General features: G+C 38.2%; 1 protein-coding gene across 5 annotated transcripts in view; it reads left to right on the top strand.

The window, feature by feature from the left end:
* LOC127569266 (protein FAM13B-like) overlaps positions 1-18,678 on the top strand; it is a 91,551-nt gene that overhangs the window by 65,646 nt on the left and 7,227 nt on the right. For all 5 annotated transcript variants that reach the window (XM_052013739.1, XM_052013737.1, XM_052013741.1 and 2 more), the window contains 6 exons: positions 779-995; positions 1,729-1,867; positions 11,893-11,974; positions 15,393-15,622; positions 16,128-16,211; positions 16,862-16,951. In XM_052013739.1, the coding sequence (XP_051869699.1) occupies positions 779-995; positions 1,729-1,867; positions 11,893-11,974; positions 15,393-15,622; positions 16,128-16,211; positions 16,862-16,951 (842 nt within the window). The remainder of the gene's footprint in view (positions 1-778; positions 996-1,728; positions 1,868-11,892; positions 11,975-15,392; positions 15,623-16,127; positions 16,212-16,861; positions 16,952-18,678) is intronic.

Genomic DNA, 18,678 nt, shown 5'->3' with positions numbered 1-18,678 from the left:
CTGAGCCCTTTTGGCTTATTGCTAGCTTTCCTGCAGTTTCTCAGTAGTTGCTCTGGGAAATCTGTACTCTGAAACTATGTCAGGTTAGCCTTAAGATCAGTGGCTTATTCATTTCCATGAAGAGAAGAACCACTTTGACAGTGATAGGAAAGTTTCAGATAATTTGCATTTTTTGAATTAAGTTAATTAAATATTGTTGATTTAAATGTACTTAATTGTTTTTAAAGAAAAGTTAATCCTTCTCTAGCTGTCAGCCTCCCAGGTTTCAAAATTCTCCTCACTTTTTATTGTCATGCAACATTATAATGTTTCATCTGATTCAGGATTATAGTTGTAGAGTCTCCTGTACTGGTAAACAAAATAAATTCCATACAGTCCATCATAGACCATGACGCATAACATACTGCTTAAAGGAATCAAGTTGCTGCTGTAGGTAAGTGTGGGTAGAGAAGCAGAGTTTTTTTTTTAGCTTGTTGAAGCAGACTGGATGGAATCATTCCATAGTCTGGATTTGGCACATAGGCACTATGTTGTGCACCTCGGCTGTAGACTTGCAGGTAAGGTAGAATAAACATGATTTTTTTTTCCGTGGTAATATTTAGGGTATAAACCAAGTTGTGGAATGATTGTTTAGACATTTAATGAAATAGACTAGTATATTTTTGTTGGAACTTCTAATTCTTGTGTTAGAGGAGCTGTTGACTTGGTTTTTTACTAAACCTTTTACAGTAGTGTGAAATTTGTATAATTGCCAACTTTTCTTTTGTTCTTTGTGTAGATCCTGTTCCTGCATTTAAATCATGGCAGGATGAATATGAGCATGAATTGGGAGAGGCACAACTCTCACCACAGGCAGGCAGACTGACTAACCACCCACTTGAAGAAGACCCACAACCTATGTTATGCCGTCGTTACCTTAATTTTGGTCATAGGCAACGCTTTCTAGGCGAGTCTGATTCGATAACTGCTTCACTGAAAGGTCTTTCCACCTTTAGGTATGATCTTTTGCTTTTGGAAAAAAAATCTTTTCCCTCCATTATTCCTCTTTCATGATGTCAGTTCTACTCTCTGGTTACTGTTCTTTAGTGCCTTGTATTTTTTAGTGTGGTTATCACAACTGATTGATTTGGTTCTTGAAATGCTTGCCATCAGAATTAAACATTTGACTTCCTCCACTCCCCACTTAAACTCCTGATCCTACAGCCAATTCACATAATGTTAACTAATCACTTAATAATTGAGTAGTGCATTGTAGACACTCCCGCAGTTTTCTAGTGACTGTGGCAATAACTTTGGGTTTCTTAAATGTCGTTCTCATTTATACACGTGTCTATGCATGCACTTTGACTGAATTAAAATTTGGGAGTAATTGTTTTGGCCACTGGCATTTCCTTACCCCAGGTACACTGGGGCTGATTGTAATCATCCTATGGTTTCCATTTCAAAATCAGATCACTCGGAATAATGTCTGATTGGGCCAACTGTTGACTGGATAAACTCACTATCACAATCTTATTTTTATTTCTGTGTTTATTTTTAAATGCTTTTGGTATATATAATTGTTCTGTTACACAATAATCTCGTATTTCTAATTATTTCAAAGCATGGTTGTTATTTCATGACCAACTTGTTATAAATCACAATTGAGAGATTTTAGCTAATGATTTTATACTTGTTCTTAAGTGGAAGTTTTAAGTTTCCTCTTAAATATTGTAATTATATTTCAAGACCTCGAAGATCATCGTTTGATTCCAAAGATGATGAAAAGGAAGAGCAGACTCAATTGCAGCTGACTAAAAAAATTCAGAATATCAAAAAGAAAATAAAGTTATTTGAAGAACAATTTGAAAAGGATCGAAAGTACAAGGTGAGCTTTTTAAAAACTGAATGTTGATTGGCATAATGGATTGCTGCTAAGCTAAACACTCAAATATTTTTGTCAAATTTCCCTTCATTCAAGGAATATTTAATCTTTATTGGATATATTACTAAGCAAAAAATATACATCGAGTGTACTGACATCCTTTGGCAATGCAGAATTTCCTGCCCATATTCAAACACAGTAATGAGAGATGTGTGGTGTTTCTATTTAGTGGGTATTGAAAGCACAAAGAAAACTTATTCAGATTTTGAGAGTTCCCAGTGACATGCAACAGTTTCCCTGTGGTATGTCCAATTGCACTTTTCTGTGCAACAGATAGTTTTAGGTGGTTATGCTGAACAAAAGTTCCATCAAGAACAAAAAATGATTTGAAAGACTACATATAGAAAAAAAAGTTTAAAAAAAATGTGAATGAAAGAAGTTATACACAATATTAAAAGAATCCAAAGCCACTATTAATCTATAAATGCGAAGTTCATAATGAAAATAGTTACCATTTTTAAATATCATTGCTAGGAATAACATGAACATTAATTTTTCAGTATGTTTTGGACTTTGGCAGAAAAACAAAGTTCTCAATCCCCACAGGATGAGCAATTTCTATACTTCAAACCTGAGAAACTTGATGCATGTTTATAGATTTCTGAAAGTAAACACATTCAGAATCTTTGGATGTGAATGGTAATTCTTTTTGTAGGTTCCAGAGAAAATATCCAGTTGAATTTGTCCTTGGTTTCTCTCTAAAGGCTATAAAATAAAATCTTCTGACAGAATATTAGTGGACAGATTTTTAAGATTCTGTTTTTGGGTTATGCACGTGCAAATGAATTTAGTGCAGGTGGCTTCCAAATGTTGGACACAACCCATGTACATGCATGAATAACTGCTCCTTTCGTACAGGGGAATCTGGAGCAATTTTCTGACCTTTGAAATGCACAGGTTGCACAAATAGATCGGTTTTACTGTTCAATTCCAGTATGTAATGCACATAAGCTTTTTTTCTACCCTTTTCAGCAGAGCTGGGAAAATACCTTATCCATCAGTGGACTTTTCCAAGCAATAGATGCCATCAGTATTTGCTGCTGCCTAGTATTTGTACTTGTCCCTGTTCCAGATTTGGACCTGCCTGTCCAACTCTAAATCATGAACCTGAACCGATGGAGGATGAGCCATGTGCTCCTTTTTTCAAGATGATTCCTGCCTTTGTTTTTCTCATGAAGTTCTTATTGCAGATGAGCTAAGTACGAAGGGTTCAAAATATTCTTGTGCATGAATTGCAGAAGTTAGCAGGCAGATATAGCAAGTGGTTTGGAAGACACATGGTATATTAGACCATAAGACATAGGAGCAGAATTAGGCCATTCAGCCCATCTACTCCGTCATCTGATCATGGCTGATTTATTTTTCCCCCTCAACCTCAACCCCATTCTCCTACCCTCTCCCCATAACCTTTGACACCCTTACCAGTCAAGAACCTATCAACCTCTGCTTTAAATATACAATGACTTGGCCTCCACAGCCATCTGTGGTGATGAATTCCACAGATTTACCACCCTCTGGCTAAAGAAATTCCTTCTCATCTCTGTTCTAAAGGGACGTCCTATTCTGAATGCCCTCTGGTCCTAGACTCTCCCACTTCTGGAAACATTCATTCTCTCCACATCCACTCTATTCAGGCATTTCAATATTCAGTAGGTTTCAATGAGATTCCGCCCCCCGCCCCACCAATCCTTCTAAACTTTAGCAAGTACAGGCTGACAGCCATCAAATGCTTCTCATACATTAACATTTTCATCCTAGGGATCATTCTTGTAAAACTTTTCAGGACCCTCTCTAACACCAGCACATCCTTCGTTAGATATGGGAACCAAAACATACTCCAAATGTGGTTTGACCAACATCTTCTAAAGCCTGAGCATCATTACATCCTTGCTTCTATATTTTAGTCCTCTTGAAATGAATACTAATGTTGCATTTGGCTTCCTTACTACTGACTCAACCTGCAAGTTAACCCTCAGGGAATCCTGCACTAGGACTCCCAAGTCCTTTTGCACCTCCAATTTCTGACTTCGCTCCCTGTTTAGAAAATAGACTACACCTTTATTTCTTCTACCAAAGTGCATAACCATACTTTTCCCTATGCTGTATTCCATCTACCACTTCTTTGTCTATTCTCCCAACCTGTCCAAGTCCTTCTGCAAACTCCCTGCTTCTTCAACACTACCTACCCCTCCATCTACCTTTTGTATCATCCACAAACTTGACCACAAAGCCATCAAATCTGTTATCCAGATCATTGACATGTAACGTGAAAAGTAGTGGACCCAACAATGACCCCTGCGGAACACCACTAGTCACCGGCAGCCAATTTTCTATCCATGCTAGTACATTTCCTGTAATACCATGGGCTCTTGTTTAGCAGACTCATGTGCAGAACTTTGTGAAAGGCCTTCTGAAAATCCAAGTAAACATCCACTGACTTTCCTTTGTTTATCCTGCCTGCTACTTCCTCCAAGAATTCCAACAGATTTGTCAGGCAAGGTCTCCTCTTGAGGAAACCACACTGACTTTGGCCTATTTTATCACGTGCTTTCAAATACCCTGAAACCTCATCCTTCATGGACTCTTAACATCTAACTGGCCTATAATTTCCTATCTTTTGCCTCCCTCCTTTCTTAGAGTGGGGTGACATTTGTAATTTTACCAGTCCTCTGGAACCATTCCTGAATCTAATGATTCTTGAAAGATCACGACTAATGCCTCCACAGTCTCTTCAGCTACCTCTTTCAGAACTCAGGGGTGTGGTCCATCCAGTCCAGATGATTTAACCACCTTCAGACCTTTCGGCTTCCCAAACATCACCTCTTTAGTAATTGCGACTACACTCACTCCTGCCCCCTGACTCTCTGGAATTTCTGGCATGATGCTGGTGTCTTCAACAGTGAAGACTGACGCAAAATACATAAATTTTGCATTTATGTATTTTCGTCCATCATTTCTTTGTTCCCCATTACTACCTCCAGCGTCATTTTCCAGCAGTCCGATATCCACTCTTGCCTCTCTTTTATACTTTATATATCTGAAAAACTTTGGTGTCCTCCATTTATATTATTGGCTTGCTTACATTCATATTTCATCTTTTCTCCTGTTATTGCTTTTTTAGTTGCCTTCTGTTGGTTTTTAAAAGCTTCCCAATCCTCTCGCTTCCCACTAATTTTTGCAATATTGTATGCCCTTTCATGCTGTCTTTGACTTCCCTTGTCAGCCATGGTTGCCTCATCATCCCTTTAGAATGCTGCTACTTTAGGATGAAATGATCCTACGCCTTCCGAATTACTCCCAGAAACTCCTGCCATTGCTGTTCTTACCATCATCCCTGCTAGGGTCCCCTTCCAATCAACTTTGGCCAGCTCCTCTCTCATGCCTCTGTAGTTACCTTTTACTCAACTGTAATACTGATCTATCCAATTTTAGCTTCTCCCTCTCAAACCACAGGGTGAAAATCATATTATGATCACTACCTCTTAAGGGTTCCTTTACTTTAAGCTCCCTAATCAAATCTAGTTCATTGCAAAACACCAAATCCAGAATTGCCTTTTCCCTAGTGGGCTTGACCACAAGCTGCTCTAAAAAGCCATCTCGTAGGCATTCTACAAATTCCTTCCCTTGTAATCCGGTGCCAACCTGATTTTCCCAGTCTACCTGCATATTGAAATCCCCCATGACCACCGTAACATTGCCCTTCTTGCATGCCTTTTCTATCTCCTATCTCCTGTTGTAATTTGCACCCCACGTCCTGGCTACTATTCAGAGGTCTGTATATAACTCCCTTCAGGGTCTTCTAACCCTTGCAGTTTCTTAACTCTACCCACAAGGATTCTACATCTTCTGATCTTATGTCACTTGGTAAGGATTTGTTTTCATTTTTTTTAACCAACAGATCCACCCTACCCCCTCTGCCTTACCTGCCTGTCTTTTCGATAGGATGCGTATCCTTGGATGTTTAGCTCCCAGCTGTGATCTTCTTTGAAGCCACGACTCTGTGATGCCCACAATGTTATACCTGCCAATTTCTAACTGTGCTATAAGCTTATCTACCTTATTTCGTATACTGTGTGCATTCAAGTTTAACACCTTCAGTCCTGTATTCACCACCCTTCTTCTCAAATTTGTCTCCATGTTGCCTGAAGTTAAATTCTTATCCCTTTCTAAACTTTCTGTCTTATTCTTTATTCTGGCAACTTCACTAACCTCTCCTGAACTGTCCTTCCCTTTTTACTTCATCCATACTTTTCCAATCTGTTGAACCGCACCCTCCCCCCTCACTTGGCCTTCACTGCAAGAGAGTTGGTTTTTAGAAATGGGGAAGTATGATGATTGTACAGGATACTGGTGAGGCCACATCTGGGGTACTTTGCACAATTTTGGTCCCCTTATTTAAGAATACTTAAGAAGGACATGCCCTCTTCTCATTACTACCATTGGGGAGGAGGTACAGAAGCCTGAAGACCCACACTCAATGTTTCAGGAACAGCTTCTTCCTCTTTGCTGTCAGGTTTCTGAACAGTCCATGGACACTACCTCATTATTCCTCTTTTACACTATTTATTTAATTTTGTAACTCGTAGCAATGTTTTATGTCTTTTTGTCTTGCACTGTACTGCTGCCACAAAACAACAAATTTCACAATATATGTCAGTGATAATAAGCCTCATTCCGAAAAACAAGAGAAACAAAAGGATTGCAGATGCTGGAATTTAGATTTAAAAAAAACACGATGATGCTGGAGAAACTCAGCAGGACAGGCAGCATCCGTGGAGAAAAGCAGGCAGTCAATGTTTCGGGTCAGGATCCTTCTTCAGGACTGAAGATAGGAAAAGGGGAGGCCCAATACATAGGAGGGAAAAGCAGAGCAGTGATAGGTGGACAAAAGAGGGGAGGCAGAATAGAATACATCTGAAAAGATGTATTGGCATTGGAAACAATCCAAAAGTGAACAACTAAACTAATTCCTGGAGTAAGAGGGTTGTATTATCACAAGCAATTAAAGAAATTAGATTATTTTGTTGTGGAATGAGGAGCAACCTTATTGAAACCTGCATGAACCTGGAGGCGAACGGGGGGGTGGGGGGGAGGAGGAAAGAGGCATGACAAGGTGGATGTTGAGCTGTTTCAAATAGTGAGAGCATCTTGAAAGAGGGGATATAGTTACAAGATTGGAGGCAATCATTTAAAACTGAGGCACATAAAAACTCGGTGAATCACTGGAATTCTCTACCTTGAAGGGTTATGGGGCTCGATCATTGGGGATATTTAAAGTACTAGTTAAATTTTTGAAAGATTGGGAAATTGAGGGCTGGGGGATTCTGGCACACGAGGAGATGAGGCCTGGGGCTGATCAGCAGCCGTGATCACATTGACGCAGGACTGAGGGGCCAAATGACCTACCACTCCTGTTCTTGTGTTTGAGTGCTGAAAAAGATTTAGAAAAAAAGTTCCATGAGTTGGGATGGTACACAGAAACTGGACTTGCATATATAAAACACTTGAGAATGCAATGTAGTTAGTTGGGATGTAGGGAATTGGCCATCTGTTCAAGTACATGACCAGCTTCACCTTTGAGGTTCTTCTCAACATTAATGATGTTTGGCCCTGTGGAAAGTGTGTGAGAATTGAAGGGTAAATGGGGACTTGTGGGCTCGTAGTGGAAATGAAGTATGCTTGACGAGCTGGATGGAACATTGATGGGTGATGAATATAAAATAGGAGAGAAAGGACTGAAGGAAGGATTTGGCAATATGAATTTTAGAATGCTAACAGCATAATGGAAATCCTGATGTTGGATGCTTGTGTGTGGAGTTTGTACACCCTCCCTGTAACTGTGTGGGTTTTCTTCCACAACCCAAAGATGTGGGTTAATTGGCCATTTTAAATTGTCCCTGGTTTGTAGGTGATTGGTAGAATCTGGGAGACGTTGATGGGAACATGAGGAAAATAAAAATGTGATTAATGTATAATGAGAGTAAATGAGTGGTTGAAGGTCGATGAAGACTTGGTGGACCAAAGGCCTTGCGTATCTCTTTAAGACGCTATAATGTGAGAAGAGAACACTACTTTGTGTAGCATATAGAGAGTAAAGGATGAGGTGGGCTTGGAATGAAAGAGTATTGTGCTTCGTGTGGAAGAATGTGATGGATTGTTGAGAAGGGATTGAAAGATATAACATGCTTAGAAGAGCAAGTTAAATAACCTTTCTGCTCTTGAAGTTATTGAATTTGTCGTAAGGTATGCCTTCAAGTGCTAGTGGTTATCTCTATCTACTATTACATAGCAGTTACCTTGGGCTCTGTAGCTAATGAGAAAGAAGACTTTCTGGCCCATGCTGTTTCTGTTAGTATCTTTAGGAGGTTTTCTACTTGATATCATTAACAAAACACTTAAAATCTACACCTTTTGTAATTTTCAGTGCAAAGTACAGGGTGGCAAAGTCTTAATCTGATACATTTTGGGGGTGTGGGGGTGATGTAGGGGAAGAGAGATACAACATTTAAATTGTCTTTGTATTTCTCCATTTGGATCGAATGCCAGTGAAGTTTGTCTCAGTAAAGGATTCATTTTCCTACTGTGATTTCTGTGGAGTTTTTAGATAGGGTAATTTGTATCTCATGATAAAACGAAATGTATTTAATTTCATTGTGTAGCTATCCTCCTGACGTGCTGTTATTTTCATGTTCTGTGAAAATTCTCTGGTTTACACATCAATGAGCCTACTTTTATATTGACTATCTTTTACAGCTGTTTTTTTTAGCAATATGCAGCAGCTCTTACTGAGACTGAATTCAATCTTGCACTTACTTCATTCCCAATGTTGGCATTTCTTAAAATCCATTATGGGTGATAGATGCACATCAATGTGGCCCTGAATTATAACTTTGACAGCCTCTGTAATTTCATCCCTTAACTTGAGAATCTTAGGGTTTAAACCAGGATTGTAATGAACAGTTTCAATAAAGGAGGACCATGTATTATATTTGGAGTTTCAAAAGTGACAAGGTGCCACATGAGCCCATTAAGCAGAATGAAACCTTATGAGATTATAGGCAAGGTATTAGCATGGTTGAGTAGTTAGTGGAATTAATATCAGATTTTTGGGCTGGAGACTGCAAATAGTGGGGTGTTTGAAGAATCAGTGTTTGATCCTCAGCTATTTGTAAATATTGATTTAGATAAAGGTGCAGCTTAAAAATTATGTATTCAAGTTCACTGCAGCAGCAAAACCAGGTGAAAAATTTATGAGCAGGATTAAAGACTACAAAGTGATTATAGACCTGTTCAACAAGTAGGCAAGAACATGTCTGATGGAATATAGCGTAGAAGTGTAATAGTATCTACTTGTTAGTAAAAATTAAGCAGAATGTTTTTGAACTTTCTGATATTGGCAAAGTATTGGTTTTTGAAGGTCCAACAGGGTTCCTGGTGGTCCTTGTGCATGAACTGCAGAAAGGTGATAACATGGAGATACAGCAAACAGGAAAGCAAAGAATGATGGCTTTAATCACAGGGAAAATTGAGTTTAGGAGTCAGATGTGACTGAAATGAAATAGAGATTTGCTGATGACCATGTAGAGATCTGATCTCTTTAACCATGCAAGAATATGTATGCCTCAGTGCAATAAAGCTTCATTTGATTGAATCCTGGGATGACATTTTCCTCTTGAGGGAGAGTTGACTAAGCTCAGAGTTAAGAAGAATGAGAGGCAATCTTGTTCTTCTGAACTCTGTTTTTAAGAAGCTCGGCAAGGGATGATGCTGCTCCTGGTTGAAGAGTCCTGATTGAGACTGAAATCACTAAAATGGTTGGGAATCTATGGAAGCTGTTGTTACAGGAGGGTGTGGAAGAAGCACTGAGATGTTTGAGAAAAAAGAACAGGTTTGTCATTCTAAGAGAATAAATGGATGTTGGGAGAGAGGAGAGATGGAAAAGTGGAATTGAGGTAGGGTCATTGGCTGCAAATAGGAGGAGCAGAACTGCTGACTGAAAAGATTGGTATTGAATCCAAAAGGCTGTAATTTGCCTACTTGCACTTCCTGGTCCTTTTCCCCTCATTCATTGTAATTGCAATTTGCCTTGCAAAATCTCATCTATCCTCTCACAGACCATCTCATTTGCTCTTTCATCTGACCCTCTTGCCCTATGTACATTTTTAAAAAATAAAAATTATACCTGTAATTTTCCAATTCTGATGAAAGATCATTGATTATATCTAACTTTTTCAGTATTGATGATGGGTAATGAAATTGAAACAGTTGTTTCAGGTAACAGTGTCACCTGACCTGTTGTTTCAGCATATCCTGTATTATATATTTTGAGCATGTGTAATACTTTGTTTTTCTCTTCCTTTTTGTAATAACCATAGAAGAACCATAGAACAATACGGCACAATACATGGTTCTATGGTTCTCTTCCTTTTTGTAATAATTGCTTGTAGTTTCTCAGTCTATTTTGGACACTGCATTGCATTAATCTTCACCAGTTAAAATGCACACGTTTAAAATAGTCATATATATATTCACTATTAACCTTTGCAAAAGTGACATTTTTATATTTCCTTTATAGATTAAGTTTCTGATTTTTGGCAGAAAGACAAAATCATTGCAGCTTTGAATCATTTTACACAAATGTCTTATTCTTGTAGCTAATTTGGAGCTTAACCACCTTTTCTCATCTCCCAACCCACAAAAATCAGGTGACAATCTTGGGCTTAATCAGATTTTGTAATATCTACACTGCATTCTGTGTTGCTTTTCTAACCCTGTATTTCCTACTCGGCCTCCATCCTAATGATGTCTATTTGGTGTTTAACATCTGATCTAACCCTTGTCACTTCAAGATATGACATTTCAGTGATTTTGATGTCCTCCATGACCCTCTGTAAACTTCAATTTACCTGCAGCTTGTATTTCACCCCGCACCAAACCCTCTTACTTACAATGCCATCTTTGTGGCCTCGTATAGAATTCTCAGTCTGGTTATTCATTCTTTTCATGACATCCTTAGGTACTTGCTCATTGCATCATCAGTAATCATTGCATCACGATTTTTTTTTTCCTCTCTTTTTCTACCCCCTCCCCTCTGGTGGACTCTTCTGCCCAACCCTTTCATCTCACCATTGGCAGATGTACTTTCAGTCATTTAAGTGTGTGTCTGAAATTCACTCCCAGAAATTCTTTGCACCTGTCTAAAATTTGATGAAACTGTTACTGTTCTACCCTGTGTCTCCAAAGATCTCCTTCTCTGACTTGGAATAACCTATATTATGACTATAGATGCATTTTGTAGCAATGACAAGTGACTCAAAAATTTGAAATATAATCGTATGAAAATGGATACAAAATTTAAAAACACACCAAAACAGCAGTGTAAAATTATCTGAATGCTTTGTAGATAACTGGTACTTTTTGAAATGTAGTTGCTGTTAAAATTTAGGGAAAGATGGCATCTGCTCTTTGCAAGGTCTGACAAACAATATTGAGATAAATGACCAGATGATTTTCTCTGGACCGATAGATAAAGGACAAATGTTGGCTAGGTATTTGCACTCCTAGCTTGAAAGGCAGAACCTCTGGAGTAGTATTCCCTTGCACTGTTTCCCTGTATTCTGTTGCACTGTCTGGTTAATTTGTGTGGTTAAGTCTCCTGCCTCAGTCAACTGTAATATTTTGAAAGTAGTTAAAGGGGGGAAAAAAATGAGCATAAATATACATAGCCATACAAGTGAAAATTTAAAGCATGATATTTTTCTATGAGCTGTGCAATGGGAAATAACAGCTTTTTAAAATTTGCTGTTTTGGCTTTCAATTTCATAGAAAAGCAAACACCTGTTGCAGTCTGATTGATACCAGTTAAAAAATAACTAGTGAACGGTTTAAACTTTGGCAGGAAAAGTTTATGAAATAATATTTTTATGCTAGTGCTTGATTTAATTGCAAAATATGTTGTTTTCTTCCAGCCATCCCACAGTGACAAAGTAGCAAATCCAAAGGTTTTGAAATGGATGAATGAATTAGTCAAGTTACGTAAGCAATTTAAAGGTAAGACCTTTTGACATGACTGTTGTATACGTTGGTCATTTTGAAAGTTAATATTTCCTGTGGAGATATAATGTAGAAATCTATTAACTGGAAAATTGAAATTAAAAGCTAGACTATCCCCATTAAAGCATCAGTGACAAATTTTTTAGTTACAAGCTTCAATACAATACATACACTGTCATAGTTAATCATTTTGGTCACTCTTAATTCTCACTGACTGCATGTTATAGAAGTTTTGTCATATTTTGCTGTACGTCTTATGCCTTGACTAAATTCCTAAAATGTAAAACACAACTCCCCTAGTTGACCTGACCACTCCTTCTCAGTTTTGTTTTAGTTTGTGACCCCCATTTAGTTTAAGATGTTATGCCATCATGGGTAGCTTCCCTTTTTCTATTAAAGGTAAGTTTACTTTGGGATAGCTCATGGGAAGAACACCAAGTCATGGTATTCTGTTGTGTTTCCAAGTCCCCAAAATGTAACTATTAAATAAACACAGCTTTTTGTAAATGATCAGCAATGTGGTGTGGACAATTGGGTCAAAGATTTTATGAAATTGAGGGCAGATAATGCACCATAGCAACAAATAATATCATATTCATAAGAGCATGGAAACAGGCTCTTCAGCCTACCAAGTCCTTTTCAATCATCAAGCACCCATTTATAATAATCCTGCACTAATCCCTTTTATTCTCCCCACATTGACAGTCATCTGTGATCTTTGTTGATATGTACTTCAGTGTGTGGTGGATGCATAATCTTGATTAGTAATATTTTGGGCCTGCATTTAGGAAGTGATATCAAGTTAAAGGATCTTTGGAGAAGAACAGATTAGACCTGGGATAGCAACTTCCTTTGGACAGAAGGTTCAAGACTAAGTGTTGAGGAGGGATGATGGTGAGGGAGGGGAGGTGATATACCTAAAGGGAGGAATCCTTTGCACTATATAGAATGCTGATTTGTTGTAGCATTCTTGGTCTTCTGGTCCAAACATTCACAGGTACAAATGCCCTGTACTTTTATTTTTTTAAAAAAAAGGCATTCGTTCATGCTGTATAACTTAGCCTGGTGTGAACCCCGTCTTCCCATTACTGAGCCAGGAACCTAACGTGAACCCTGCCCCCCCTTCTCCGGCGGGAATCTGGTGTGAAACTTTGCCTGTAGCAATGGATGACATGTCATTCCCTGAGGGCTGATGTTAGACAAACTAAGATTGGAGAAGCATGTATAAGGAAGGAGAGAAATTTAGAGAAAGATGTATACAGTATTTTGGGCTAAGGCACAATAGAGCTCAGTAGGGAAGGAGTGCTGGCCATTAAGTGGATTAAGCGGCTTGTATTCTGCTCGCCTGAGGGTTGCAAATGGAAGGGAAGGAAGTGGAGAGAAGTTTAATGAAAAAGCCATGTAATTTTTTTCTGGCTGAATAATTACTGAATATTGTGAAGAGTTGAGAGTCACACGATGAACCTCATTTGGTCTAGCTAGATGAAGACAAGTCGTTCAGAAGCTGCCCTCAGGCATGTTGGCATCCCAAGGGTATCTTAGAATAAGGATAGGGGCTATATTAGGGGAAATAAAGATGAGAATGGCTGAGCAAATTGACTACTACCAAGGTAGCCTGTTAAAAGCAAGGACCAAGAGTATCATTGCTGGAAAAGCAGAGAATTGCTTTGCTGAGGACAAAGGTTGACATAAGTGACTTCTATGCATGTTGACTACACAGATTTTATGGACAATAGAGCATCAAAGCCTAGGGAGTTCTATATTTTCTAAGTTCACATTTCAGAAATTTGAGGGTTTTTTATTGGGGGGCCCATAGTACAATCCCATCAGTGATCACCCACTTATTATTTCCAAGTTCCACCCATATAGCCTCACTGGGCAATCTCCCAGGAATATCCTCTCTAAGTACTGCCATGATCTCCCTAATCAAATACGCAATTTCCCCCTCCTCTCTTGCCTACATTTCATGTACCCTGGAACACTTTGAGCTATGCCCATCCTTCAACCATGTTTCTGTAAAAGCTATAATATCCCAGACCCATGCACCTATTCTGTGCACCATGCTCTGAGTTCATCTGTCTTGCAGGTCAGGCTTGTATTAAAATAAATGCAAATTGGTCTTATCAGACCTTCCTTGCTCCCTGTCTGAAGTTGCTCTAACTTCTACATTTGCTTCAACTTTTTCACCTGCCATACTGCTACTTTGGGGTCCCACCTCCCTGCCAGACTAGTTTAAACCACCTCTATGTTCACTCTGCAGGACCTTGTCCCTTTTTCTGCCTATGTTATCCATACCAATGTGTACAACAGCCTCTGTTTGCTCCCCCTCCCCCTTGAGAAAGTTCTGCAACCACTCAGACACATCTTTGGCCCTGGCACCTGGGAGGCAACATACCATCCTAGAGCCTTGTTCATGGACACAGAATCTCCTGTCTGCTCCCCTATCAGTTCTCGTCTCCACCCTCTCTTGTGCATCAGAGTCAGTTGTTGTGACCCAGACCTGGCTGCTGCTTTCCTCTGAAAGAACATTCTGCCCCCACCCCAACCCTGGTATCCAAAACAATATAGTTGTAAGTGAAGTGGATGGCTTCAGGTAAATCCTGCAATCTCTGTCTACCCCCTCTATCTTGTGGTTACCCAACTACCTGCTACCTGCACCTTGGGTGTGACCACCTTACTAAAGTTCCTATGATACTCTTAGCATCATACATGCTTCTGAGTGAGTCCAACTGCAGTTGTAGCTGCTTGATGGAAGAAGGTACAAAATCAGAATGTGTTACAAAGTCAGTAGTTCATTCTTTTTCACCTCTTATCCCTCAGCTGTCCTGAGTGGTGCTGAATTTTCCTTGTAACAATCATCTATAGCTCCAATAGTCTTCTGTACTATGCCACCAGGCAAGTATCCATCCTGGTCTTTCCTGCCACATTTTTAAATTTCCACCATCCTTCTTATCTCTACTGACAATCTCCAGTAATTGTATATTATTAGCTGGGTATGTCTGTGGAAATTGTAGCATTCTTCCTTAAAAAAAAAGCTGCATTTGATTAAGTTGTATTAATTGATGAGATATTGATTTTAAAAGATAATATGGTCATATCTACTCTGCCATTAAATAAGCTTGTAATTGAATAAATAGTTAATCTACGTTCAGGTAACTGCTACAGTTTGCTACAACTTACTGCTAGTTGAGTTATCTCCTCCACAGCTTCAGGAATGTGATTAAATCCAGAGAAAAAAAATTCTCATTGTGGTATTGGTTACTGTTCAATGTACAATTTTATTAATGTATTGTGTTCAAGATGTAGAGATCACAATAAAGTAGAACAACGTGATTTGTGTGCCAGAATCTATTTTTGTGAACTGTAAACAAGTGAACTGATGGGCACTGATATCTGCTTTGTACTTTCATAATAGAGATGAAATATAAAACTTCAGAAAACGACTTAGAAACTTTACCTATAATACGCCCAAGAAGCAATACTCTTCCAAAGAGCTTTGGTTCTTGTCTGGAACATGAGCAAAGAGATGTTTATAAAGAAACATCTGAGAAGGAGAAAAAGCCATCTATGGAAGCAACAGTAGAAACAATCTTAAAAAGACTTAAAGAGAAACGAGCTGAGGAAGACTGGCCAGAGGATATTAAGGTATTGCTTAGTAGCCTTTTGCCTGTAGGTTTTAACTTATTCAATAGAATACATTCTAATGCTACTTGTTCTCATTTAAACTGCAAGCATATAAACTGTTTGTAATTAATTTGACATTTAATCTGTTTTCATACTTTAAGTAGATGTAAGTTGCACATTTGTTGCTCAGTGCTTTGGACTGATAATGCTCTCGAAACAGTGGAGCTCCTTTTTTGAGATTAATATCTTAAGTCTAATGGTTTGAATACATTGTACTGTTCCCTCTGTATATCCATAGTTCTTGGCCGCTTGGTGCAGAGGATTTGGGACAAAGCAGTACTGCGGATGTAATTTGAAGAATGCTCTTAATTTTAATGTGTCAACGAGGAAAATATGAATTGATTACTTAATACTCATGAGTACTGAAGAGGTGCAAGTTGTGAATTAGCTTGCAACATTTGCTTTGAGGATTGCAATTATAATTGCACTTTTTAATTCAAGTTGCATCTAATTATCTTTCTGACAGGAAATGAGACAGAATCATTTAACAGCAGAGAAAATAGCCCTTCAGAAGAGTCTTTTGCATTTTGAGAGCATTCATGGACGTCCGGTATATATTCTTTTATCTATTATTATTGGCATAATTATCAGGACAATTTTTTTAAAAAACCTCAAGTGAAAGTGTCTGGCATTAAATTCATTTAAGCATGCTATGTAGATCAAACTCAAATATAGGTGTTTATCAAGTGGAGTAAAATTGATGCAGATCAGCATTAAAACATTTGTAAATTGATTGTAGAGATGCATGAGTAAATCTGGAAGGAATGAGTGTTAATGAACATTAAGAACATTTGAGAACTGTATTCATGTGACATTAGTATCTTAAGCAACTTAATGACAAATAAAAGGACAGACTTTCGAGCATTAAATTTTCATATAAAGCCAGGGATACAGATAGCATTAGAAATTGCCAGAGTGAAGATAAAAATAATTCGTGATTGTATCTGAAACTGAAACCTGGATAAGACTGTAGTCTTTATCCTATTCTCTTGGAAACAAATTATATGAAATACAAAAATTTTTAAAGTATAATATTTGAATGTTTGGTGTGTTAACTGTTTTAACGTGGATGAATCAGCAAGACCAGTTAAGAAAGTTGTCCTCCCTCAAATTATTCTGCCAAAGTGTATCTTAGCATACCTAGCAGTTTGAACCTATACTTGATGTTCAATTATTAATGAGGCTTATTTAATTTTCTAGGTCACTAGGGAAGAAAAGCAGCTGGTGAAGCCTTTATATGATAGATATCGACTTGTGAAGCAGATGCTAGCCAAAGCGACACCAGTTATTGTAAGTGTAAAGCTCTTTAAATATTCAGATTAAGTTTTTCTGTTTGTGATAAAATATGCCAAGGTTCATAGAGTATGAGCAAACAAAATATGAAAACCAGCCTAAGGAGGAGGACAGTTAATCAGATGTTTGGTCAAAGAATTTGAAGGAGAGTATTTAGTAACTTCCAGAATTTGGGAGCTACGAAGCTGAAGGCTTGGAATAAAGGAAATAGGAGATGAAGAGCATGTGAGAGTTGGAGAAATTATAGGAATGAATTGTTGAAAACGTGGATTAAGAATATGGATAGATTTTAATGTGGGATAGAAATTTTAAAAGGAGGCATCAAGGAACTAGGAGTTTTATATTAGTGAGCACAGTGTTGGGTAAGCAGGATTTGATTTAGGATATAGGCTGCAGAAGTTTGGATGAGCTTAATGTTATAGCAGATGCCAGATGTGAGGAAAACCAGGAGGATATTGGAATAATTGAGTATCTAGCAAACCTAGACATTGAATAAGGGGTTCAAAAGCTGATGTTGTGGAGGCAGAAATGGGCAGTCTTGGTGATGGAGAGTTAAGGCATGAGAAGTCAAGTTGATTGTCAAATTGGGCATTGATTCCTTTTAAAGAGTTTTATTTCCCTAAGACATTGACTAAGAGAGGATTGTAATTGATATGAAGGCAGAGTTTGGGCTGGTAACTGAGGATTATGCCTTCTGTCTTCCTGTTTGGAAGGGTATTCTCATGCAGGTAGGATCTTGGAAGTTAAGGGATTTATGTGATTTAGCAGTGAGTTGGATTTGGGTTTCAGCAGTGCACATGTTTCAGCAGTGCACATGTGAAACCCGAAGTGTTTATGAATGATTTTTGGGTGAGGGATAGCAGAAAGAGTATCAAGAATGAATGATATTGGTGATTCCTGTGGTATCAGTGTAAGGATGGTATGTGATGCAGATTCTTAATGGATGCATTATTTGTATTTAATAGTGAATTCTGTATTTTAAAAATCATTTTATTCAGTTTCTCTGGCAATAGGATAACATCACATGAAAGATGTGCTCAGAAGAGAGAGATAAAGAAACCATTAATTAGGTCTCTTTTAGAAATTTGACCAGCGTCAGCCTATTTTATTTATTGACTGTACATGAAATTCTTTTAGCAGCCAGCAGCTTTGGCTATTGTATTAGTAAATGTTTTTCATACTCTAATTTAGTAAATTAATGGAAAAATACTAATAATTGTAGTGTAGCGAATACTATCTTTATTCATTGCCTGCCATCGGGTAAGCAGCCAGAAGCATTTGATATCTGAAAGCAGGTGAGAGAGATCTGATCTCTCAGATACATCAAAACATTACAGCACCCATCATACATACCACATGTCAAAAAACATGCTCTTTTATTCCTCCTCCACCACTCTATCTGGAAAAAGTGCTGACCAATCTTATTGAGAGGTCTGATAACTATCTGGCCTGATGAACATTTTAGTGAAAAGGAAACATCTTGAGTCCTGGGGACTTGTCACACTAGAAACAATAAGATCATGATTGTTAAGGAGTCTGAAACTTTTGAATAATGGAAGTTAGGCCTGCCTCTTGAACAAATTACAGGCTGTAGCATGTGGAACCTGAAAAAGAGTAAATGTACTGTAGCAGAGTCCATCCACAGCTAACCTAGAAGTTCTTCATACAAATTCTCAGATGACCCTACTACACAAGAGTTTGTTGCAGACTCTTGAGTGTTACAA

Source organism: Pristis pectinata, chromosome 4 (genome assembly GCF_009764475.1).
Source record: "Pristis pectinata isolate sPriPec2 chromosome 4, sPriPec2.1.pri, whole genome shotgun sequence".
Taxonomy (NCBI): Eukaryota; Metazoa; Chordata; class Chondrichthyes; order Rhinopristiformes; family Pristidae; genus Pristis; species Pristis pectinata.
This window is presented reverse-complemented; position numbering and strand designations above follow the sequence as displayed.